At 38.2% G+C, this 24,848-nt stretch overlaps 2 protein-coding genes across 5 annotated transcripts in view; one reads left to right on the top strand and one right to left on the bottom strand.

Annotated features, from left to right (window-relative positions):
* Window positions 1-9,537, top strand: part of UHRF2 (ubiquitin like with PHD and ring finger domains 2) — a 96,831-nt gene extending 87,294 nt beyond the window's left edge. For 2 of the 4 annotated variants that reach the window (XM_056325140.1, XM_056325142.1), the window contains 7 exons: window positions 1,493-1,599; window positions 3,632-3,794; window positions 4,336-4,473; window positions 5,288-5,411; window positions 5,821-5,981; window positions 7,494-7,592; window positions 9,136-9,537. In XM_056325140.1, the coding sequence (XP_056181115.1) occupies window positions 1,493-1,599; window positions 3,632-3,794; window positions 4,336-4,473; window positions 5,288-5,411; window positions 5,821-5,981; window positions 7,494-7,592; window positions 9,136-9,282 (939 nt within the window). In that variant the 3' untranslated portion in view covers window positions 9,283-9,537. Of the gene's footprint in view, window positions 1-1,492; window positions 1,600-3,631; window positions 3,795-4,335; window positions 4,474-5,287; window positions 5,412-5,817; window positions 5,982-7,493; window positions 7,593-9,135 lie in introns of all 4 variants that reach the window. The other 2 variants (XM_056325139.1, XM_056325141.1) reach the window with 1 other exon arrangement.
* Window positions 9,538-12,720: 3,183 nt separating this feature from the next.
* GLDC (glycine decarboxylase) overlaps window positions 12,721-24,848 on the bottom strand; it is a 52,151-nt gene continuing 40,023 nt past the window's right edge. Inside the window, exons 17-25 of the mRNA XM_056325138.1 lie at window positions 22,526-22,651; window positions 21,508-21,657; window positions 20,946-21,058; window positions 20,186-20,327; window positions 18,424-18,535; window positions 16,962-17,057; window positions 15,650-15,822; window positions 14,870-14,950; window positions 12,721-13,354 (exon numbers count right to left, since the gene is read on the bottom strand). Of these exons, the coding sequence (XP_056181113.1) occupies window positions 13,211-13,354; window positions 14,870-14,950; window positions 15,650-15,822; window positions 16,962-17,057; window positions 18,424-18,535; window positions 20,186-20,327; window positions 20,946-21,058; window positions 21,508-21,657; window positions 22,526-22,651 (1,137 nt within the window). The 3' untranslated portion in view covers window positions 12,721-13,210. The remainder of the gene's footprint in view (window positions 13,355-14,869; window positions 14,951-15,649; window positions 15,823-16,961; window positions 17,058-18,423; window positions 18,536-20,185; window positions 20,328-20,945; window positions 21,059-21,507; window positions 21,658-22,525; window positions 22,652-24,848) is intronic.

Raw genomic sequence — 24,848 nt, 5'->3', positions numbered from 1 at the left:
CATCCCTATTCATATTTTTATCTCAATCATCTTTGTGTGATCTGCACATTTTGTTTCCTTGACAATCACTGAAAAATTAAACATACCTCAGTTCTGTGATACCTTATTTTATACAATTTATTTTATGTCCTTTCTTAGTAAATAGTTCTTACCTTGTCAGTCTTTCATTCGTTTGAAGTTGTTTCATATATTGTCCTTGTACAACATCATTCTATTTCTGTTATTTTTTAGAGATTCATTGAGCAGAGTAAGTAGGCTGTTTTAAGAAATTATATACCAGTGTTTGTACATGTCTTTGTTAGGTTTCGAGTATTTTTTTAACTTCATAGCACTTGTTTGTTACTGTATCTAGATAAATTTCAAACAAAAAATACTCTAATGTGGCAGCTGAATTTCTGTTAGGTTTTCCCTACATGGAATAAATTAAACATAATTTTTAAAGTTAATCTATGGCCTTGTTCAACCAGCATTTCTCTTTCTAACTTTCTCTTTTTCTGCTGTTGTCAGTCATGAAATAATCTGTAACAGTCTTGCACTGGATCCTTAATAATGTCAGACTTTTAATAGTGGTAAGAAATTGACTGAATTTTACTACTGCGTACATGTTCAGATTTTTGCTATAAAAATTCATATAAAAATTATTTTCCTATTAAGTATTTCTCTTCTACTATTGCTTCATGCTTTTTACAAAAAAGTTGCATCTCCAAAGAGATACAATATTAAATTTATTTGTAAAATATATATATGTATACAGAAATACTTGGATTTGTAAGGAGTAGCATGAACTTCTGTGACATATTTCCTAAAGAAAACAGTAATACTCACTTTACTTACATGTATGTAGATTTTTACTTTTGTTGCAGTTCATGGTAAAAGATTTCTTCAACCTTCCTTCAATTTAGAGAAAATTCTATGTAGGAAATACACTACAGTATTATATCAGCTTACAAAATGTGAATCTAAATGAGTTTAAGCTCTTAATACTTCAGAAGAGTTGCGATTATTATTGCATTAAAGCACCTGCCTTATACGTAAGGCAGAGCTGTTTGTACTTAACAGCACTGAGCCTCTTGCACGAGCTGAATTGATCCCTCCAAGGTTATGTATTCTACAGACATGATATTCTTGTAAACTAAATGAAAGCTCTAGAGCAAGTAAACACTTGCTAGAATATGTTCCCTTCCTCAGAATATTCTTTTTGTTGTTCTCAAAAATGGCTTTCTAAAAGGTGCTGAAGTCCAATTTTTTAAGGCAGGCAATTTATTAATAAGATTTTTCTGGAGAATATGTTACGTCCAGACCAGTCCAGTAGCTTTGTGCTGGCACAAGTGCTGTAGAAGGACAGTGATGCTGAAATTGAAAACGCATCTTTCCATGCCTTGGATTATAGTTTTTCTCTTTCTGACTAAATAGAACAAATGAAGTTGCATATTTTTTAAATTGAGTTGCTTTACTTTGAAGTGTTAAAACGAAGTATAATCTTCTTGCACAGGATCGAGGAGATGAATTTACTTACACTGGGAGTGGAGGTAGAGATCTTTCTGGCAATAAAAGGATTGGAGAACATTCATTTGATCAGACATTAACACACATGAATAGGTAAGTTTTGAAGATAAAATTAAAAAGCATTCTAAAGCGAAGAGATGAGTTATAGTGCTTTAATTTAAACCAGCATTTTGCTGTATTCATTCACCCCTGTACATGCTGCTTTTATAAACAGTGGTGCCTCTTGCTGCTAAGAGGCTTTTTATCAAGTGTTAGGTTTTGTTGATTTAAAGAAACACACACACAATAAAATATTTTGCTGTATTGCTGGTGCAGCTAGTACTCATGTCTCCTGTTGAAATTGTGCTACAATTTCCTTCAGGGGACTCTGTTTCAATTTAATGAGAACTTTGTCAAAACTCTTGGGTGAAAGTTTTATATTGCAGGTGTTTCTTTTTAAATTTCTTCTTCAATGGTTAAATCAAAAAATGTAAGTAGGAAGCAAGCATGTTCATTTTCCCATGTTAAATCTTTTCCATTTTGTTACCCCTTTCTTCCATCATAGTTTTCTGTGAAAATCAAGGAATTAGGGTGTTGCTTTATCAAAAACAGGTGCTTGAAAGAGAAAATATATGTCCAAAAGATTAAGTAAACATTTCCTCGAGGTCATTTTACATTCTCTAAAAGCCTGCCAGAACAAGGAGTTCTCCATCCTTTTCTGTTTCTGAAAGCGTAATTTCTGCTAATGGAACTGACCACTTAACACCTATGGGGTGTGGAGATAGGCCAAGACCTTTTCTTTGCCACATTTGCTTTTAGGTAAGATCTGCTGCTGTGAAGCCGAGTGGAAAGGGAGTCTTCCAAGCTTTTTGTGGTGCTTAGATGGGAGAGGGGAAAAGCTTGACATGGCTGCTGAAGAGGCAGGGAGGGAGACAGAGAGGGAATGTGATGTGAGCAAGGGGGGAAGGAAGATGAAGGTAGGTTTAGGCAATAGGTTACAAGCATATTTAGGGAGCAGAGTAAACTTGCTTTAGGAAGAGAATTAAAAGTTGGATTCCCTAGTGTCAGCATTTGTTTGCTCTTAGCAGATGAGAAATCCACTGGTGAAGCTTGCCTTGTAGCTTTGCAGGCACTGGTGCACATGGAGTGTGACAAGGGGCAGCTCTCAGTTACTGGTTTTGATATAAGTATTCAAGCATTTTGATACTGAAAGTTATGATTCGTGTAGTTGAATCAGTACTGCTTTTGCTTGTCCAGTTATTTTTCCTTTTTAAAGTTTTGGTTTTGTATAAGCAATTTCACTGTATGCCTGTCTCATACTGTTCTGTACCATGTGGGGTTTATACTCATAACACGGCTGTTTATAAACCCTATAATTTCTTCAGTTCTGAGATCCATGGTTGGTTTGGTTTGAGTCTGATTCTGAAGGGTTTTCAATCCCTGAACAAACTACGCTGTGGCAGTAGAAATACTGTTCATTACGGCAGCTTGGCGTAGTAGGTATTCATGCTGTCTCGCTCCAGGTTTCTGGAAGAGGGTCTTGGTGGTAGCTAGTGGGTAAAGGGATCTGCTTGTCCTTGAGTTAGCTACTATTACCTAACTCCTACTCTGAGGCCATTTATGTTTTCTGTGAGCGGTTTCACTTAATTTTTAGAGGTTTTTTGAATGGTTACTATGTACTTTTTTTCTCTATTGTGTTTTTCATCATATTCATTGCTTTTGTGTACACGCTTATAAAGCCTTAAAATCTGCAGTTAATGAGGAATAGTGATAGGGAAAGTTTGCCTTTTGTTATATTTTTCTTTTAATTCTCTCAGTGCTGTTTAGGAAGGGATTATTCTAAAAATGAATAATATTGAATCTAAAAGGATTGGTTTGTTTTATTTAGAAATATCAGCTGATTTTTCATCTGAAACCTTGACAGCAAGACTTTTTGTGTTCCCATTTTTTTTCTTACCATACCTGGTAGCATATATGCCATTGCATCCGTTGGTTCTGCCGTTTTTAAAGACTATACTGAAAAGTTCTGTGCTGCTTGATACAGCATAATTAGACAAGTGGAATAGATATGACTTAATTACATTAATTCTCAAAAATCTGTTGAGTGAAGTAGTCTGGTTTATGAAGACTTTAAATCTCTTTCTAGGGCATTGGCCCTTAACTGTGATGCCCCACTGGATGACAAAAATGGAGCAGAGTCTAAGAACTGGAGAGCTGGTAAGCCAGTCAGGGTAGTGCGCAGTTCAAAGGGACGGCGAATCAGCAAATATGCCCCAGAGGAAGGCAACAGATACGATGGCATTTACAAGGTACTTTGATTTCTCCTGAGTGCAACATAACATCTTTCTTCAGCTAGTTCAAAATATCTCATATGTATTACATTGCAAATGCATCATTATTACTTAGAAATAGTTCTTTTTTTCTCCATGATAGCTTTTTAGCCCTAGCTTATTCTGTGAAGAACCAAAATGAAACTATTCAGAGCAGTGATAATAGAACATAATCTGTAATAGGATATATAAAGTTGAATATGACAGCTACTTTCTGTGAGCTTACTGAGTCATATTCATCCCTGGAAATCAAATAATTTCCTCACTCCTTCCAACTATATCCTAGCTTTTTGTGTGTTTAATGACTTCTCAGCTTCTGAAATAAAGGCGCGTGCCTTTTAAGAGCACTGTATTTATCAGAAATACAAAAATTTCTCACCTGAGGGAACAGCTGCTGTATAATATATAATGTAATGGATAACTTAGTCTTCTCATGTCTTCTTAAACAATTGAAGCATGACTATATGCATGTGTTTGGCTTGTGATAAAATAATGGCAGTAATTTTATATTGTTGTTTAGGTGGTGAAATATTGGCCAGAAATTGGAAAATGTGGATTTTTAGTTTGGCGCTATCTTCTGAGGAGAGATGATGTTGAGCCTGCACCTTGGACTTCAGAAGGAATGGAGCGGTCAAAGAAACTGGGTCTGAGTGTACAGGTTCGAATCAGGACTCGCTGAGTTGTTTTTATTCCTGGTTCCAGTAAACGAATTCCAGAAATAGAAATCAGTTAAATTGAAGGCCCTTTTTTTCCCCTGTACTTCACTGTGGCAGGATTTAATGCCAAAAACCACTACAGATTATCTGCAGACTGGAAGAATCCTGTAATAGTGGCACAGCAGAAGGAACGGTGGATGAAGCTTTCTGCCTTAGCAGTGAATTGTTTTGCATATATGGATTGGAAAATGCAGAGTTTGAATCCAGTTTTGTGATCCTTAAGCTGGAAAGAATTTCTACAAGCCACTGTTGTTATAGTTGAGTCTGTCTGAGAAATCGAAAAAACTGCACATTTTTATCTATTTTTCTCTATATATGACTGAGGAGTTTGTGTAATTAGTGTATTCAGAATTAAACTGACCTGGGAGGACTTGGGCATTGCAGAATCCATGTAAGATGTGAAGAATCAACATACAGTTTCTTTTCTTAGCAAGACAATGGTGTGTCTTACAGCATACCATCATCTTCAACTTTGCCTGATTTGTATAGTCGATAGGGCATGGATATGGGTATGGATATCAGGTTCCTTTTAATACAATCAAGTCTGGATTAGATTCTTTGACTTGACTACACTTTCTTAGTAATAGATACTGAAATGTTTTCTCCATCCTGTAGGGTTTTAAACATTATTTTGTAGTTGTTATTTAAATATGTAGTCACAGGGTTTTAAAGTCTTTTAGAAATTAGTCTTGTTGGTACTTGGGAATTTCTGTATGCCAATGGATTTTGTTTTAAATCTGTACTGTTTTATTTTAGTATCCAGAAGGTTATTTGGAAGCCATGGCTAGCAGGGAGAAGAAAGACAAGGTTAAAAAGCAAGCTGTGAAACACGAGCCAACCAGCCAGAGTAATGGAAACCAGAAAAGGACAATTCATGATGGTATTGCTTTTTACCTTCTTAGCATTCATCAGCAAAGCCTGTCATGTTACATTTATTAAGCCAGCAGCGTGAAAACTTTGCAGAAATATGAAGTTATGTGGAATGCTAATGTAAATGGATAAGCACATGCTCTGTAATGAAATACTAGTGTAGGGACCTTATCCTATTTACTGTTCTTAGGGAGTTTTTTTCTCTTAAGCTCTGTAGAAAAATGAACAGCCTTCTGTGCAGCTGTGTGCTGCAGTTCAAAACTATGCTGATGAATATGAGTTGGAATAGGGATTTGATTGCCGCAATCCATGAGTGTAATCCATGTTTTACCCTTCTAGAAACAATTTTCTTTTCCCCTTCTATTAGTTCAAACTAACATTCTGTTGTTACTGTGTCTGGTGGTCATAATCTTAAGCAGGTATAGAGGAACCTACAAATACACCCAAAGCCATGAGGATGGGAGATGGAGGGAAAGGAGAGGCTTTCCAGCTGACCCAAGAGCAGCAGTGGCTGATTAGAGAAGACTGTATGAACCAGAAACTGTGGGATGAAGTACTTGCTTCTCTTAAGGAAGGACCAGTATGTTTGCTGCATGCATAATTTTTAATGTTTACCTTTTATTTGGACTGTTAGGCGAAATCTTGAGTGTCTCCTGAAACCTGATTTGCATGTTGAACTTCTGCTGAATATAGACTGTCTAGCATTATTTTTATTTCTAAGACTTTGATTCCAAGAAAACAATCCTCGCTTGTACAATTTGCTGTTGATGGCTTGGTTTACGCTAGCTTAATAGAGATATTTCCTTGCTCAAAACACATTTTGAAGTTAGAAGTGGCCTTTCTTTTTATTTTCATTTTTGAAGGGAGCATGTTTTCTCTGAAATTACAAATATTTTTTTGTGCTGTGCTGATGTGAGAAATCAGACAGGAAGATAATTTTAGTCACTACTTTTTGTTTAGAAAGAAACAGAAAATACAGCTTGCTAGCTTTGTTTAAACAGAGTATAGAAGTACTGTCATCTTCAGATTTAGATATGAAATGAAAATACTTTAATCCAAATCTAGATTATCCCATTTTGTCAAGAGGGAACCTTAAGTAAGAGAGAAAATACATTCCTTCCCCTAAATGTCAAGAAAATAGCAAGGGTAGCTCAAGATTGAAGAGACTATAGACACTTGCATAAAAAAAAGTCCACAAAAGGAGCGTCTCCTAAAATATTATGTCTTACAATGGTAATTAGTCTTATAGATGTCAAGGTCATGGTTATTTTAGCTGTTTTGTAGAAGAAATCAAGGTACTAAGAAGTCAAAATAACTTAATAAAACTCAGCTCAGTGAAAACCAAAGCAATTGGTTGCAAAGTGGATATCTAAAAATGGACATACATAATTAGTTTATGTGAGAGTTGCCAGTAGCTATTCATGGTGTGTCTGTAACAGAAAAAGCACCTATAACTCCCTGTTCTTCTACTCATAATAGTAGTTTTTGCTGTAATGCTCTTGCAGTTGTTACTGGGTAGGAACCGTGTAAAGTTACACACTGTTACCTGTCTTCTGTCCAGTGTCTGTAATGACTAGAAGGAATTCCAGCTCTTAAAATTGTGCAGGATGACAGGCAATAGAGATATGTGTCTGTAAAAAGGAGAAAACAATAATTTAAAAGTAGCTGAGTTACTGAGAGGTCATTCTTCTACAGATTCTTACTGATAATTTTGATAAGATTTCCATATGGTTCCAGAGGCAGAGATCTTTCAGGGACATGCAAATTTCTAGCAGCAGTTAACAAACATAATTACTAAATTTTCTGACCTATGTTAAGAATCAGGCATGAGGGGCCCTCCAGTCTGTTTCGTTTTGTTTATAACAATACTCATACAAACAAGTAAATAATCTTTAAAACATTAGTTCTCTGATTTGTGGAAGAGCAGGGAAATGAAGCAGTTATGGACCTGCTTTCTAATTACCTTTAGAAAGCTGCACTCATGGATATGGAGGACTTAACTTCTGGAAGTTCATTGTCTTTTATGTAAATAAGTGACATTTATGAGAGCTGTAATAGTGCTTGTCTTTTTTATTCCTTTGCCCGACACTAGAATTTTCTGAAGAAACTGGAACAATCCTTTATGTGTGTCTGCTGCCAGGAGCTGGTTTACCAGCCAGTGACAACAGAGTGCCTCCACAACGTCTGTAAAGTAAGAATAAACTCAGTCTTGCTCTGGGCTGTTTGCTTGGATCCGAAACACCAGTCGCCAAAGCCGTGTGTTTTGTAGGAAGACAATAATTGTTGCCTAACATTCTGAGCAAAAATATGCAACAAGTTTGCATTTGGTGATTGCTGTGTAACCGTATTTTTGTGTAATAAAGCATGGAAGTACATTTAGGATTGTTCCTGATAGACATAATGAGTGAATGTTACCATTGCTGGCATTCCTTTGTGATCGGTAGAATTACAACAGGAATTGGTTTGGTCTAGGAGCTAGATGTTGGTACAGTAACAATAATTATTTTTTTTTACATAGTTAAGGAATAAAACCAGATTTTATAATTGTGTTGCACAATTGTGTTGTTGTTATTATTAAAGGAGTGGTTGAAAGGATGCAGGGAGAATACAAGAAAATTATTTGGTCTTACTTGGAGTAAGTTACGTTATCTTGTTATTTCAAATTCTTGGTGGTGTTTGTCTGTGGTAGGAGGGCCACAGAAGTCAGTTTATGACACATATCTTAAAATCTCAATTGCTTGGATATAATATAAGGAGTATGGAATCCAATTTGTACTAGAGTTAATTTTTGTAGTACTAGTGTGTACGGAATCATGTGCTGAATTGTGCCTGTCCGAACTGTGCCTGCCATACCTGGTGTTTCTGCCTGAGAGCCTGAAAGGATTCAAACTATTACCATCCTAGTACAGTATCTGATAGTGCAGGTTTGCTGTTCAAGAAGGTATGTATCACTCCAGTAAAAATCACTGTGTTGTTATGGATGGCCTGCAGACATAGAATGATTATGGCTCCTTAAAAACATAAAAACTGTTGTGAAAGGGTTAATAATTAGAATTATGGAAATTGGAAGACCATGGAGAAGAGAAAGCTTTATTTGTGAATACAAAATAACATCCAGTTAAAGATGTAAGGAACAGTTTGGTAGGAAGATGCTGTCGCTGTTTGGGTACAGATCTGCCCTGATAAATTTCTGATACTCAGCTGAGATGCTTGGTCTCTCTGCAGCCTGTAGTAACCTAGTAAGGAGGGCAGCACTGATGATAATGTGTTAGAGACTGTATGATTCTGCGTACGCCTTTAAAGCTTACAGAATCTCATCTGATGAGGTAGATGTAGATGATTATTACATAAACTGTATACCTGGTATACTCACCTTCCTCTTGAAATGAAAGTCTGGAAGACTGTAGCAATCTAACCGTGAAGCTAGAAGGAAGCTACAGACGTTGCTTTGGTTCACAGGAAGGCACTTGTGGGAATTAAGGGGAAATCTCAGTAGTGATTTGGTTTAATTCCTCCCAAGCTCAATGTTTCGTATCCCAGCAGGAAGCAGTTCACTTGTCAGGACATTTTAGTCGTAGAGGCAGAGGCAGGCGCCACAGGGCTTGGTAATGACTTCCTATTTTCTGGTGGTAGAGCAGATTGCATCTTTGGTTTATAGTGATTCTTCAGTTTTTGCTGGTTGAGGAGTCAAACAAAGTTCTCACAGTTGACTTCTCTGTCTTTGTGTGTCCTAGAGTTGTTTACAGCGCTCCTTCAGAGCTGAAGTCTTCACCTGCCCTGCCTGCCGCTATGACCTGGGAAAGGGCTACACCATGGTTCCCAACAAGATACTGCAGACACTACTGGACCAGTTCTTCCCTGGTTACAGTAAAGGACGATGATGTGCTCAGATCCTTCCGTACTTCTCCCAGTGACTTTATAGACAGTAAAGGAGAATAAACATGGGAAATTCAACAGTGGACCAGCCAGCTTGATGGGACTCAATATCTTGTCACATTTTGAAGCAGCTAACCCTCTTCCCCTCATAGCCATCTTTTTGGTGTAGTGAGAACTCCAATTCTTAGCTGTCTTTTAACATCAAGGGTAGTTTTGGCCAGTTAACAAATAGTTTTTAAAGGAGAAAAAAAAAAAAAAGCCTCAGCTCTTACTGGCCTAGCTGATGCTTAATTTATGATTTGTTTTTTTTGTAACTACCTCAGGACAGAGGAAAATAAATTGTGGGGATGACAAAAAGTTAGTTAAGTTTTAGCTACACACTGCCTCCTGAATATTAGTTGTGCCTGGTCCATGTGGTTTGATTTACAAAAAAAAAAAAAACCCAAACCAAAACAAAAAACAGCAAAAAAACCAGAAACAGCACTTAAACCAGCTGGATTAAAGAACAGCAAATTCTGTGGTGTGCATAATCCTTTTTTGTCTTTTTCTTCTGTTATGCTGTATTTTTTTGCAAGAACAGGCTGATTTTTAGTCTATTTTTGTGAGCTTCATTGTGCTTTTCTTGTATCTTATGCAAGTTGACTACTAATGACTAATGAGAACAATATGAATGCATTGTTGCTGCATTAGTGTGAAGTGATCTGTGTTTTTTGCACTTAAAGAGGGTATTCAAGACACTCTAGTTGTGTAAAAAATATTTCATATTAAAAAGCCACTTCTGTATTAGTTAAACTGTATGCTTTTAGTAGGTCTTGTATCAGTGGCAATACATCTACACAGCATTGAAGGCAGTGCTAGCTTGGAGAGGGTTCAAATCGCTTCATATTGTGATCTGAAATTTTATATACAATATATCCCCCCCCAAAATATACCTTATTAAATATTTTATGATTCAGAAAAGTTGCTAATGTTGTTTTTACTATTATCCACTTATTTAAATTATAACATTTTAATAGGATTTTTTTTCCAGTTTATTAAATGCTTTCTTTTGGGTGGGCTTCTTATTTTTCAGACATGAGGCTTTATATTCCTTAGCTCATTTCACAATGAAAAAAACATTGTTAATTAAGAAAAAAAACCCAGCCTGACATCAATATCCATGGCCTCACACTTACTGTAGGGCAGCAGCTGTCACGTAGCTGCTCTGGTCTCTGCTGAGCATTTGAAGAAGCTTGTTAGTGCTCAGTCCGTGTACCAGAGTGAGAGGCATCCCTTCGTGCCCTGCTGGTGTTGGCAGTGTTGCTGCCAGAGCCAGCTCGGTGCAGCTGGGAGCTCTGGGTGCCCCACACAGCCATTAGGCAGATTCCCACAGTGGGATGGGACTGCACTGACAGCCTGTAACCTGCAAAGTAGGCATATATAGAAGTATATATGGAAGTACATGTGTCATTCTCAGTAACTTAAGGTCTTGCCCATACCCGTGGTGTGGTGATGAATCAGTCATCGAGATGTACGTGGCAGCGCTGTTTCTTGTGGCTGAAAGTTAGCTTTGTGGCTTATTCACCTCATTGGAAGTACGTAACTTCACTCCCTCCCCCCAGTCTCCCTCACATTCTACTTAGGTTTTCAGTTGCATCCAAAATACCTAATGCTGGTACTACCCCTCATATATCAAAAAAAGGTGTTGCTGAACAGATTTGAAAGATGTAATTACTCAGCTTTTTCTGTGCTTACTGGAATGAGGGTTCAGCCTTTGTCCGGTAGGTGAATTGGCATTAGTGTTAAGCATACAGTTTAAAAGAGCTGTAGACAGATTCTTATATCCTGTTGAACTTGTTTTGCAAAACAGTAGCTCAGTATTTTATGGGGAAAGCAGATGTAATTTTACCTTCATAACAATCATTGCATCTGTGCAGTAAGCATATAGGATTTGTGGCTTTTTACTTTGTAGTTGAGTGCTGTAAAATATTTTATAGCTTTTAATGCTTTTTTCCATTTGATAGCTTTTACCAGTTAATTGATATGAATTTGCCAGTTTGAGGTCAACAATGGTAAGTTCTCTTCTTAATACAAGAATACGTAAACCGATTTTTTAATATGTCTTTTAAGTGACAGACACAATCCAGCAACATGCAGCTGCCTTTAGCAAACAAAGTAGCTTGACATGACAAGGCTGTGTGGAGTTAGATTGGCACCATAGAAAGACTGTCCCTTCCTCACATACAAGTTTGCAGTGGTTTTTCACAATTCTTTACACCCTTACTGCTATTATCAGTAGGTAATGAAAGATGCTCTTTTCAATAGTAAATTCTAGAGTATAAAATTCTGATTTTCTTCACTATATATTTAGATGTTTTAGGACCTGGGTGCAGCTGTTCACGTCAAAACTGTATCTGGCCTAACCTTCCTTTAATGAAATCTATTCCGGTCTCCTGTCATCTGCAGTCTCTTTGTGTAATTAAAGCCTCCATTAAAGTTGTAAGGTAGGTAATGAAAAAGCTGCAGTCCCAAAACTTTCATTATAAAGGACACAAAATTACAGTACTTAAAATAGTGCACCTCATCTGTGTTACTTCAGAGAAAGCTCCCAGGCATGTGTGCATGTAGACCTTAAAAAAGTGGTCGAGTGGTTGCTGGTTGTAAAGTCCAGAACTGCGCAGCCTTCCCCCACTGCTGGGTGTTGCCCCAGTACCTACTTCCCCATTCACCAAAAGCCTGCTTCTTGTGCCTGACTGAGTTTGTCTCTACAGGGGCGCTCACTTCCATCAAACACTAATTAATCTGCACAGACCCACTCTCAGCTTCCTTTCAAATGCAGTTGCAACACGCATGGTTTGCCAGTGTAACTGGTGAGAGGACTGGGTTTATATAAATTTGACTCAGAACAGGTAAGAAGAGGTTCCTGTTCAAGGTCTGCGTGCTGGCGACTGAGTGATCGGATGTGGCATTGTAGCAGTAGGGCTCTGGTCTCGGGGTGCTGTTAGTATTCTTGGAGGGCCAGGGCTAAAGCTGTGAATCGGTTTTTACACAAGCTGTAGACTTGCATGACAAAGCAAGGCAAGCTGTGTGCACTGTACAAACCAAAGCCAGTATCCAAAATGAGAAACTGTGGAAGGGGAATACTTTGTTAGACAAGCTCTAACTTGTACTAAGCAGCCCGTTAGAAAAGGTGCCTCTGTGCCTTATCTGGAACAAGAGAATTAGGTGGAACCACAAGAAAAAACTGATGTGCTACAGAGAAAAAGTTATGTTTGTTAATGCTCAGCAAAACATCATTCTAGCTCATTAAAAAAAATCAGATTTACTTAACTATTAATCTCTGCCCGTATTTGCCTTGTTACTGCCCTGGCAGTTCTGACAAATCAGAACTTAAGCTTCATAATTTCATACTGCTCTGTGCAACAAATCTAGCTGAAGTGTTAAAATCCAGAACATGACAACACTTAGAATTCTGACCAATTTTATTAGAGTACTAACACTGGTAGGTAAAAAAAAAACCAGTAAGAAATATTAACACTAACAATGCTAGTGGGCATACATGAAGAAAATTAAACAATTACATCTTTTTTTTACAAAATATAAACAATTACTCCTGCAGTTAATATTCATTACTATTGCCTTATGCATCTGCATCTTTTCTACTTTTTTTAATCTTATCTTCCATGCCACTTTGCAAATTGGGTGTTAATTTTTAGAACTAGCACAAAACAGACAAAATGCTGAATCAAGGCAACTTTAACATCAACTGCTGCAGAACAATCACATTTTGTTTACACCTAACATACTGCCTGTATTTACATTTTAACTGAGCAGTGATTCAATTAACAAACACAGTGATTATCCAAAATATACATAGTATATAAATCCCCTATCAGGTCTGGGAGGAAAAGGCCATCCTGATGGACTCCGAAATCCAGGCAGCTGGAAGCAGTCTTACGAAGATGCTCTCTTCTGTTCAGAAAAGGGAGATTCATAGGCTTCCATTGGTGGGCAGGTACAAACCAGATGTTGATCTCCATATATGTCATCGATGCGAGCAATTGTGGGCCAAAACTTGCTTTCAGGCTTCACAAATGGCTAAGTACCAAAGAAAAAAACAGCTATTTTGATTTTTGTACAAAGCAAATCTACATAATAGCAACAGACTTTAGAAGTTTTAAAAATTATGAATGCTGCAGAAGTGGATTTTTTGAAGTGAAATCATACTTCAATTCTATTTGCAGTCCCTGAAAGTTAACAGGGATGTATAACAGAGTTGGCAAAAGAGTATTTACATTTTCAAAAAAGTGTAACCATGTTCTCTTAACAAATGCTTGCAAAGAAGCAGTTGTCATGGGATAAAAGAAAACTGAACCTTTGAATAACTGGCTTACAGACAGGAACCAAGGGAATGTGGAGGAGACTACCAAGACCTGTGCTGTTCAATACAGTTGTTAGAGAATATATAAAACAAGGTGGCAGACTTCCCAGGTGCCATTAAATTCTTCCTCTTTGAAACAGTACATAGCAATAAAATGGATGCGGTTCAGTTTTAGGTGAACAAAGTTAGTTTCACATATATTTAGCTGTTAAGATTGTGGAAGCAGTTTTATGCAGTGCTCTGAAGAAATCTGATGCACCCAGCTCCAATCTGACCTTTGTTTGCAGCAGGCTTACATAGGTGTGGCTTGCCCCATCCTGACGATGCATCTTGTCAAACCCTTATCCGAGTTCTTTGGAGGAGAGCTTTGAATGTCAGGATGTGGGACTGTTTTGGGAGCCGCTGGTGCAGTGTGTCAGAACAGGATGGGCTGCTTCCAATAGGTATATCCAACACTGAAGTGCTGAGATTTAGAAATCCAAGTTTGCACTTCATGTGTATACACTTTTAAGATTTTTTTTCCTTGTCTTGAAAAACAAAACTAATGGAACTACTCTAGAGCTCACACACATAAAAATTGAGCAACAGTAGAAATGGCTCTGTGTTGGAAGAAGGGTTCGCCAGTCAAGAAGACGCTCAATATGAGTTACACATCTTGCTCAACTTTATTAGTTTCTAACACTACTTATATAGAGCCGATACACATGCATATTCGTGAAGCAGAAATATAATAATTGGTTAGTAGTCTCTAAACGCGCGCGGTTCTCACACCCCTAATTATCATGACTAAAATGAGCATTCTATCCATGTAGCTAATTGAGTTGCTGTGCTTCAGCCTTGTAGTTTGTTACTCCCTATTTTCCCATACCGGTCCCCATCTTTCTTGGCCCTGCACCTGCTTTGCCAGCAGCTGTAGCTTGTTACAGCCACGGCGTGTTGGCACAACATAATTACTTGGTCTCAGGACTCACGAATAGCTCAAGGCCACCTTTCTTGTTAACTTCAGCACAGCAACTTCAGTACAGTTCTGATTACAGGCCTATTCTAATACCAGGCCTGGATTGTGCAGATCTTCAGAGATTCTAAGGCCACGCTTCTGCAGACATTCTTCTACAGCTCTGAAGTTGTTTTTTTTTCTTACCAGATTACATCACCTTCAACTGACCAAAAAAGCACAGAGCAGAAAGTACATTTATGTATTACCACACCACTGGGATCCATTATTTACTCACCAGTGGAAATGCTGCCACTTCTCTGGAATAAGGACGATCCCACTTGGAAGAAGTGACACAGTTCAGAGTATGTGGTGACATCTAGAAGCAAAAACACTTGTTTAGGACATGAAATTACTGAACTTAGTTGAATGTATCCCTGTGGACCCTCTTCACATTACTACATATAAATAATCACTGTCTAGAGCCGCTAGTGAAAATACCATTATCTGGGGGGGGGGAAAAGGCAGATTTAAAACAGGAAGCAAGTCAGTATCTGGATATTTTTCAGTTTGCCTGAAGATACTGCCCGAGGTTTGAATATCCTTCCAGCTTTTCACTGAATACCCTAGGCATTTGAAGTCAATACAGCATTACAACAGTTGAACAGAACTTGAGCCTATAGCAATTTTGTGCTGCAGTTGCTAAAATAATAAATTCAGACTTTATTTTACTGTTCGTTTTAAGGTCATTCCAATTCCCTTCTTAAACCAGATAAATAAGCATCTCTCCTTCATGACTTTGAGATGGCCTTGAAAATTACAGTTCATGTGCTTGTGTAAATAACTTTCTTTGCTCTGTCAGCAAAGGGGCCAGGCTTCTGACTTGAAAAAGTAAAAATTCAAATTTTTATGTTTTTTAAGTTTCTAAAAAAACTCAAATTTCAAGAAGTTCATGTGTTCACTGTTGCACATAGTTGTTTTTGAGTGTACTGAAAGGCCAGGAAGCAGGCTCACATAGTCTCAAGTAAGTCTCAAGGGTTAAGTTGGTGCTGGTAACTTGTTCTACACAGCATCTTACCTTTAGTGGGTTCATTTGGGGGTCCATCCTGCCCTCCTCTATGTCAGCAATTTCCTGCCGAATACTGATCATTGCATCACAAAATCTGTCCAGCTCTGCCTTATCTTCAGACTCTGTTGGTTCAATCATAAGCGTCCCTGCCACTGGCCAGGACATGGTTGGAGCATGAAAACCTGTTAAAGAAAAAATCAATCACTGACAATAGGTTATGAGTTAATACATGCATTAGCTAGCAATTGATTCACAAATTCAGCCCTTTCTACAATCTTTACAGGACTGGGCTCATTGGTACTGTTGGCATTATACTGCAGAGGTAAGACAGACTTTCCAAGTATCTTGGTTTTTAACACTGAAGGGTAATGCCTTTGTATTATTTGCAATAAAAGTTACACACTTATTTAAGGAAAAGCTCCTAAAACTTGCTCTCTTTGGTTCATTACTTTTCAGCCCAAAGCGTATTGCTTCTTTCCTGCTTTATTTCTGTTCCTGCTGCTGACTTCAGTAGAAGTTTTCTGTCACTTTATTTTCTTGACAGGCTGAATGGCAAAGGAAGATGAGTGTAGATTTCTGCACTGGTAAACAACGTAAAAAGAAAAGGTGGTCTCTCATGACTCCCTTCCTGCACTGCTGCCTGTTACAGCCTCATGACACTTCTTTTGTGGCTGCAGAGGATGGAACCCATGGAACTCGCCTCCACACTTACTGAAAAGTCTGTTCAGTAGTGCATGCTATTTAAGGCCACAGCAGCCAAAGAGCAGGAAGGGTGCTCGTTTTTGTATCACAGCTGGGCTTTGAATTGTTTCTCTGATGAGCATTACTGGTTAGGGTTTAAATGGCTTTTACGTATGTTCATTAGAAGCACAGCTGCATAGGATCAAGCAGTTCAATGGGTCATCTTATCCAGCAGCCGAAGAGTAGCCACGAACAGATTCTTCAGAGCATGTGTACAAAACTGCCTAAACTGTAACAGGATGGAAGTGTTTAAAATCCTATTATCCTACTTCAAAAGTATTACTTTCTTTTTCCTTTTTTTGGAATCTTATTGAGCTCTTGGCTCCAAACCACTTGCTGCAATGGTTGACCCATGTAATTGCAAATTGTAAGAGGCAGTTTACAAAACTGGGGAGGTAGCAGCAGATTTGTAAGTAGCTACTGCAGCTCTATGCAAATATCTCTCTAAGCCCTTAATGAAATGATGTGCTAGATTCACCATCCATAAGCACAGGACAAGAATGTTTCTGGCTCCCTTTAGAAATGATTTAGGAAATTCTCATTTATGTTGCTATTTTTTAAAAAAATACATTTGAATTACCATAGTCCTGAAGTCTCTTAGCAAGATCTACAGCTTCAATGTTTGCTGTTTTTTTGAAAGGTCTTGTATCCAAAATGAATTCATGGGCTACATAACCTGTAAATGAAAAAGTGTACACATGTTTACTTACTAGGAGAATAATGCAATCTACCAGGCAGTCTATTCTGATGGGGTTGCAGAGAACATGTCAAAAAGACAAATAAAAATATTAATTTGGGCAAAAACTCAAACCTGAGAAATTATCAGGTGAGAGATCGACAGCTCAGGATTTGAAGACTGGCGCTCTGAGTCCCATGTCACATTAAGAAGCGGCCTCATCTCCAAGATCAGAACTAGGAAAGGGCAGTCAAAGTAGCTACTATAATTTACAAGTACTTGGGGAAATAATTGGATTTGTCAGTGCCCTAACACCATTTGCATCTTAGGCTATCTTGAATGAGCCAGGTACAAGATAATAAGTTTCACGTTATGCCAGAGTAAAGCTAAAATCTGGTCTTACAGAGGCTAAAGACAAACAAATTATCTAAATTTATATCCTTGATCCTGGAGAACCTTGTTCCATTTCATTGCTGAATCCTTCAAAATCTGCAACTTCCATTCACTTCTGTGAGGAAATAATATATTCTCTTAATATGCAACCTGCAGGTTTAGCCAAGGTGTAGTCCATTAAATTTAAGGCGTATATTTTGAAGAGCATATATATTGTACTCAAAGGTTCTTTGGAGCTCTTCAGTTTACAGAAGCAAAACAGCATTCTCTGATTGTTACTCTACTGTAACAGATAATTCTTTCATCTGTTATTCACTACTTCTGTCCTGCTGAATATGGGACACCCGTAGCAGGGAACAAGAATGTAGCTTAAGTATTCTGCATTGCCAAGGGGATTCTTCCCTGTTCCACAAAGGAGAATAAGGACTGGAAATGAGAGAAATTTGGGTTGGTTTTTTGTTTTGTTTTCCGAGAAAGTGTGCAAGGGAAAGTGCAGGTCCAAACCAATTCTTAAAACTGTTGTGCTATTGGTTACGAGACCTTTGGAGGTGTTTCAACTTTGTTGCTTCTTTTTCTACTGTTCATTGATCTGGTACTAGACTTCAAGAAGAACAATCTGATGCCAAGGTTTACTTCGCCATCTTTTGTCATCATTTCATCTAATTACAAACAGGCATTTTTTCTTCTACTCCCAAGTATCTCAGTTCCATTGCAACACCTCCACAGAAGCAGTGTGGCAGGTTATTGCTCTTCTTGTGAAGAACATGAAGAGAAGTCTGAGATGCAGCTGGTGATGTAGCATTAAAAAAGAACATACTGCAAGCCAACACCTACACTAGGAAAAATAGTAGCTTTGTAGAAGTTGTCTTTATTTGTCCAATTGTCAACAAATTGTTGATATTTTTGTTGATATTGATATATCCAAATATGTTGACATTGATATATCCAAAACAACAAATTTTCCAATACTTGCCTCTTGCTCCTCTGAAAAGGATTTTGTAGTGCTTCTCTAACCTCTTTGCCATGTAGTTTGCATTTAGTATAGCAATCTCAGAAGCATGTTTCAGACCCTTGGCTCCCATTGTCTGAAAGAGGAATAACATAAGAAACAGATCTAAAAACACTCTCAAGCAAGCTAAATGTGTTCTTGTACTGGCAAGCATGATAGACAACAGCATCTTAATGCATCTGGGTAGTTTTAAGGCACTCACACTGCTATTATACTTTTCCACACTATGCTCACAGAAGAGCAGGGGTTATTACTTGACAGTAGCTTTGGTATACATAGCTTATGAGACTGCTTACTGTGTAAGAGTTTTTGCTTAAAGTCAACAAGTGAACAACCCAAACTTTTCCTCAGAATAGGAAAAAGTGAGCAGAGCTCAAGAATGTCATAAGCACACTTACAAGAACTACACATGCTCCCTGTCACCATCCCAGACAAAAAGCGTCCAGAAAGCTGCCCAAAAAACTGTGTGTGCTATCTGTACAGATTATCTCAGCAACTCAGACTCTTGCTTGCTGGTGTCATTATCACAGACAAAACTGTGCATTAACAAAGAACAGAGCCAAATGAACACAGATGTGCTTATTTCTCTATTAAAGCACTGTAAAAGGACAGTGCTGGAATTGAACTGTCACTGAATTTCCTAACGCTGCATTTAGAAGCTAAGCTGGCAAAGGAGAAAGCCAAAACAGCATTCAAGGTAGCCCCTTTAGAAGGGACAGTGTAAACAGATGGCACTTTGCATTGTGAAGAAACACCCCCCCTTAAAAATTTACTACAGTTTAAATGTTCTGTAATAGGAACCAGCTTACAGTCACAAGTGATTTTCACCCACAGCTGAAAAGCCACCACGGAAGTTGTACCAACTCACATTTGCTTATTTCAAAATCCACAAGTGCTGGTTTCCCTCAGAGTGGAAGTTTCCAGGGTTAGAGTATCAAACTGGCTACAGGGTACTCTGAATGACACTGCCCTTGTGTTCACCATTCCAATTCTTCTCTCTCACTGAAAGCTTTAAATGTTGCTTGGAGTCCCAGACCACCCTTTTCTCAAACAGAATTTGAATCTACACTCATTTCTGTTGCCTGACTACTTCCAGATATGTAAGCAAGTATTTGCAAGGCTTATCACTAAATCGCAAGGAATTAAAAAATTACATAGAACATGATCAAGCAGTTGCATATCCAAAGCCAAAACTAAGTTCACTTTTCAAATTCAATAAAATTGCCTGAAATTGAAGTTCCAATTAGACAGACTTTGGCAAGTTAAATGTTAACGTACAAGTCAACTATAACAATGCTGCAGCATAAACCCGAAAATATTCTTGGAAGAACAGTAATTACTAAGCAGCTTTTAAACACGAATACTTCAATGTCAGATACAGTGGAGGGGCAAGCCTGACTGCAGCTTTCTGCCTTGTGTCCACTTGTCACAAGAGAAAGAAGACAAGAGAAGAATTAAGCAGGCTCCACAGATGCAGCCATTGTCCTGCCATCCTTTCCTACTGCAATTGATGGGAACAGGCTGCTCCACTGTCCTACTGAAAAAAACAAGGAGCTTCAAAAGATGAAAATAACCTATGACTGTTGCGTAGTCATATGCATTTCAGTCTGTGCAAACATCTTATGATGTGTTGTTCTTAAACCTGCTCGTGTAGTTCAAGTGGTCCTCAGACTTGCTGAAACAGGAACAGACCCTCAGCTAATACTTCTTATAAAAGTCTACACACCTTGATATACACCCAGGAAATTGGCAGTATAGCACTGGAACCCCAAGGTGCAGCACTGACAGTACCCAAAGGACATGCATCCTTTTCCGGCTGTATTTTGATGACAGGGTGGGTAGGCAAGTAGGGAGCCAAATGTTTCTTCCTAAAACAAAAACATTTATTTTAGAACTTCAGTGTGTGTGCCTGTGTTACCATTTCTGGACAGTTTCAGCAGTAGATTCTCTTCACACTCCTTCCAAACATGGTCCTGCAGGAATTCTGGGCTATGTCTTCTTCAACAGAAAGTTTATTAACATAACTATGGACAATGAGGATGGCACTAAGTTTTCAACCTATCACAGATATTCATGCAGCTATGCAAATCAAAATTATTTTTTTTAAAAGAGTAAGATTACTTTTAAAGGAATACGATTGCCCTGTAGGATAGATTCATGTAATTCATGTACCATTTCTGTGTTCTGGACTACACGCAGTATCAGCCATCAAAGTCCACAGATCATCTCTGCATTTACTCACAAAACAGACTGCTGACCAAGGTCTACCACGCACACTAAAGGGCCAACATGAAAGTCAGGGTTTGGGAGCACAGGTGAACCTCAGCATTCATGAGCTCAGCACATGATTATCCTGGAGAAGGACAAAAGTTTACAAATAACAGTACACCTCTCCTGTTCATGGTGCTGTACTTCAGTGAACTGCCAACGAAGAATCACTAAGGAACTTTTTTTTTTAAAGAAAAGCCTAATAAAGAGATACTCACACTCCAATTGGTCCCATTCCAGGTCCTCCTCCTCCATGGGGAATGCAAAAGGTTTTGTGAAGGTTTAAGTGCGAGACATCAGAGCCGTAATCTCCAGGACGACACAGACCCACCTGTGAAGGGAATACTCTGTTTTAAATGCTCTTTACATGCTATTTTAAGACCTATTACCTCACCAAGATTGAAAAGCATGTTATATGTTTTTCTGTTTTTCTTTAATGTGATGCATCATAAACAAGAATTGATGTAAACAATTTTTTGTTCTAGGAATTCTTATTCATGACTGTGAAGAATGTCTTTGACAAAGATTGGGCAGACTAAGCCAATTTCAATGAACAACTCATATATCTTACACCTTTCAGGGCACAATCAGATCAAAGAGTACTATTCTTACCATCTAACTTCTATTACTGTTCCTGGAAACCCCATCTCCTCCCCCAGACACTTCTCCCATCTTGTGAAGAAGCTGTGTTATGGTCTGAAATGAGTACTGCTGTGCTATTTCTATTCTAAGGAAATGTACACTCCCAGGTATAATAAATCTACCTAGGAGATTTTGTACCTGGGCATTCATATTTGCTCCATCTAAGTAAACCTGGCCTCCATGTTTGTGTATCAGGTCACACACATCTCCGATCTCCTCTTCAAACACACCGTTGGTGGAAGGGTATGTGATCATGATGGCTGCCAAGTTCTCTTTGTGCTTGTCCACCTGGTAGCAGGGAGAGAGAAGAGGCCGTTGAGACACCTAAAGCTTCTTAAGGAAAAATTGAAAAAGCCCCATGTAAATATGGTCATCAAGTGTTTTACAGGTGAGAAGCAAGTCCATCAGCAGGTAGTCTTGAGTCATTTACAGTCAGCAAAAGATACTGAGCTCTTTCCTGCAGCAATACCTATGGAAAAAGAGTGTTTTCTCAACAATCAGAACTTTAAATCAGGGAAGAAGGCATGGTAGTGAAAGATTTATGTATAATAGTAATTTCTGGTACCTTGAGACAAGCCTAGTGAAACATCTGGCCTTCAAGGTAACGGGATCTAATGACCATCCGCTGCTTTCAGCAGTACAGTTCTATGACTATCATAAAAGCCTGCTCAAGTATGTATTTTTGGAAATGTGTCCTCTAATCCCTTGGCCTCCTAAGTGTCACCTGCAGACAATCTACTCCAAAAAAGTGAAAAAAGTTGCCTAGCAACTCCATCCCCAGCAGAGGTGGTCTCTGAACTTTGCTAAGTGAAGGCTAAAGTGCAGTTTGAAATGCTTCACACTCATGAGCATGTGTCATTCATTTCAAATACTAGATATAGACCAAAAAGTCTACTATGAAAGAGCCTACTGTGCAGAAAGACTCTCTGAGCCACTCCTGCACCAAAGATCCACAAATTAAAGGAAATCTCGCAAGTGTCACATGGCTAGTGTCTGAGTGAGCAAAAAAGGGAAAGAATTACTTATTCTTTTCAAGTATATATTCACTATTAGTGCCCTACTTTCTCTCAAAGAAAAATCTGATTCAGCTGCCAGCACTATTACCTGTAAAGGAGAAGGAGTGTTCCTGCTATGAAAAAGATAATTAAATACTCACCATTGCTTTTAAATGGGCGATATCAATGCTCCCATTTTTATCCACTTCAATTGGCTGAATCTTCATCCCCGCCATTTGTGCACTTGCTGGATTTGTACCATGAGCAGATTTAGGAATCAGGCAAACCTTAGAAGGGAAAAAGAAGCAGGGGTCAAAGTATAACTAGTTAAAAACACTTAACGCATTATGTTCTACAGGCAGCTACAACGCATTATCGAAGTTTCCAAAAAAGGATCCTGAAGGAATGCTTACTGGCAAATTGCCACTTGCACTGAAGGTTGCAATTCAATTTTCTTTGAAGAAAATCCATTCAAGTATAAGCATCTAAATACTCATTAAGAAAGTAGCTTCATTTGCTGCATAAATCATATTTAGGGTTGCAGTTTCCAGAACATTATCTCAGATACTCAATTTTCAAACCCTTTTCTCTCACCCTCTCGTTTTTTAAAGACTTAATTTTTTTTTACAGTAATCAGTCTCCATATGTACAATGACCAGAAATAAAAAACTATCTAATTCCAACTTTCCACTACCTCTTCAGCTGATCTCCAAAGCATTTAATTCTGTGTTCTATTACCAAAAAAAAAAAAAAAAATTAGTCTGAAGTATTTTGGCTATAGCTAAAAAGTTTCAGGCAGCTACTCACATGCTCTATATAGTTCATTTAAAAAGAAAGAGGTACTTCTTACTTAAATAAATGTAGGTTCTAGTTAGTGATACTTAGGAAAATGAAGCTCAAGATATTTCCAGACATTTGCTAGGCTCTCTACTCCTTCTAAAGACAACAGAAATTTCTTCTAAAAAAAAAAAATCCTCTGCATCTATTCAATGAGGATATTGAAACATTTGCCTATTATGATTCTCTTGAAAGGATTAATTTAAGGAAGTTACTCAAACTTAGGTGCATTAAGTAAGTGACAATAAGGCACTCTTTTTTTCACAGTCAACTAAACTGCACGATGGTCTCTACCTCATGTTCCATAGAGATTCTGAGATGAATGTTAATTACTTTAAAAGCTACTCCAAGGAACTGACCCATCTGTCTCAGCACCTGGATATTTGTTCTTCTTGCAGTGTGTTATTGTACAGCTGTGCCGAAAGGAAACACAGGGATCCCAGCCCCAGTGCTGGGAAGCACTGTAGCACATTTACAGTCATTTCAGCTGCATAGCAGAAATGTAAAGTGAGTCTATATTGCCACCCAGTCCTGCTGGGTTGCACCTGCAGCTGCTGGTACAGAAGGCAACAAAGCAGGCAGGTGTCAGCCGTCAGTTAACATCAGCACTTCTTTTCCAGGAGAGGGCACCAAACCCAAGTGAGGCCAACTATAGGAAGCCTGATCTGCTGGTTTTCTTTCTCCAGCTCAGGAGAAAACGCCACTTCAGTTGGAAGGTCAACATTTTGTGGGCTTTCTTATTTTCTACCCGCGCTCACCCCCCCACCCCCCCACCCCCGATTTTGATTTTACTATGCCATTTGAAATATGTCAAGTGTGAGTAACTTCACGCAGCCTGCAGGCTGTGCAGTTAACCTCTGGGTGTTTCTGAGCATAGAACGACCACAGGCACTCACAGAAGCCCAAGGATCTTGCACAGAGTAAGAGAAACAGCAAAGCATACATGGATAGTCAGAAGACAACTTTCCAAGGAATAAAATTTCAACCTAAATTCACTTCCCACTGAATAACACTACTCACAAAGCAAAGCTTGTAATTGTAAAGAGTGGCTAAAAACCCAAGGAGTTTGAGGTTTGTATGTATGTATGTATGCAACAAATAAAGACAGAACAGGACAACACTCACTATTCAATTTTAGGTAGTTTCCTCACACAGAGGTTAGTTACCAGCAGGTCAGGACAACGACCCTTCCATTTTGAGAAGGCAAATGCGTTCCAAAGCCAAGTATAAAATCAGGTTCAGAAAATATGGATATTACTGCACTAATGACTTTTTTCCCTAATGTCTAAGGCCAACACATTGTGAGTGTGTGAAAGAAGATCTAACCTCAGATTTCCATGAAGTTTTTGATGCATTCAAAAAATGTTCCTAAACTAATTTCTAGTAGGGTAAGTGAGAAGGTCACATGGATAAATATTTCACGGAAACACAGGAAATAAATTAAAAAATAGTCAGTTTTCACTGTGGAGAATGGTCATCCTAACAAAAAATTATAAATACCTGTGCTAGTTCCCAAGCATTTCAACTTACTCATAATTGATTTATAATTGAAACATACAGTGAAATGCCAAATATCCTGTTAATACAAAATTGCCCAGGTCACTAAAAGAACTGATTGTGTAGTTCAGAAAAGAACCCACAGTACTG

Source organism: Falco biarmicus, chromosome Z (assembly GCF_023638135.1).
Source record: "Falco biarmicus isolate bFalBia1 chromosome Z, bFalBia1.pri, whole genome shotgun sequence".
Taxonomy (NCBI): domain Eukaryota; kingdom Metazoa; phylum Chordata; class Aves; order Falconiformes; family Falconidae; genus Falco; species Falco biarmicus.
The sequence above is the reverse complement of the archived record's forward strand: the minus strand, read 5'-3'. Positions and strand labels throughout refer to the sequence as shown.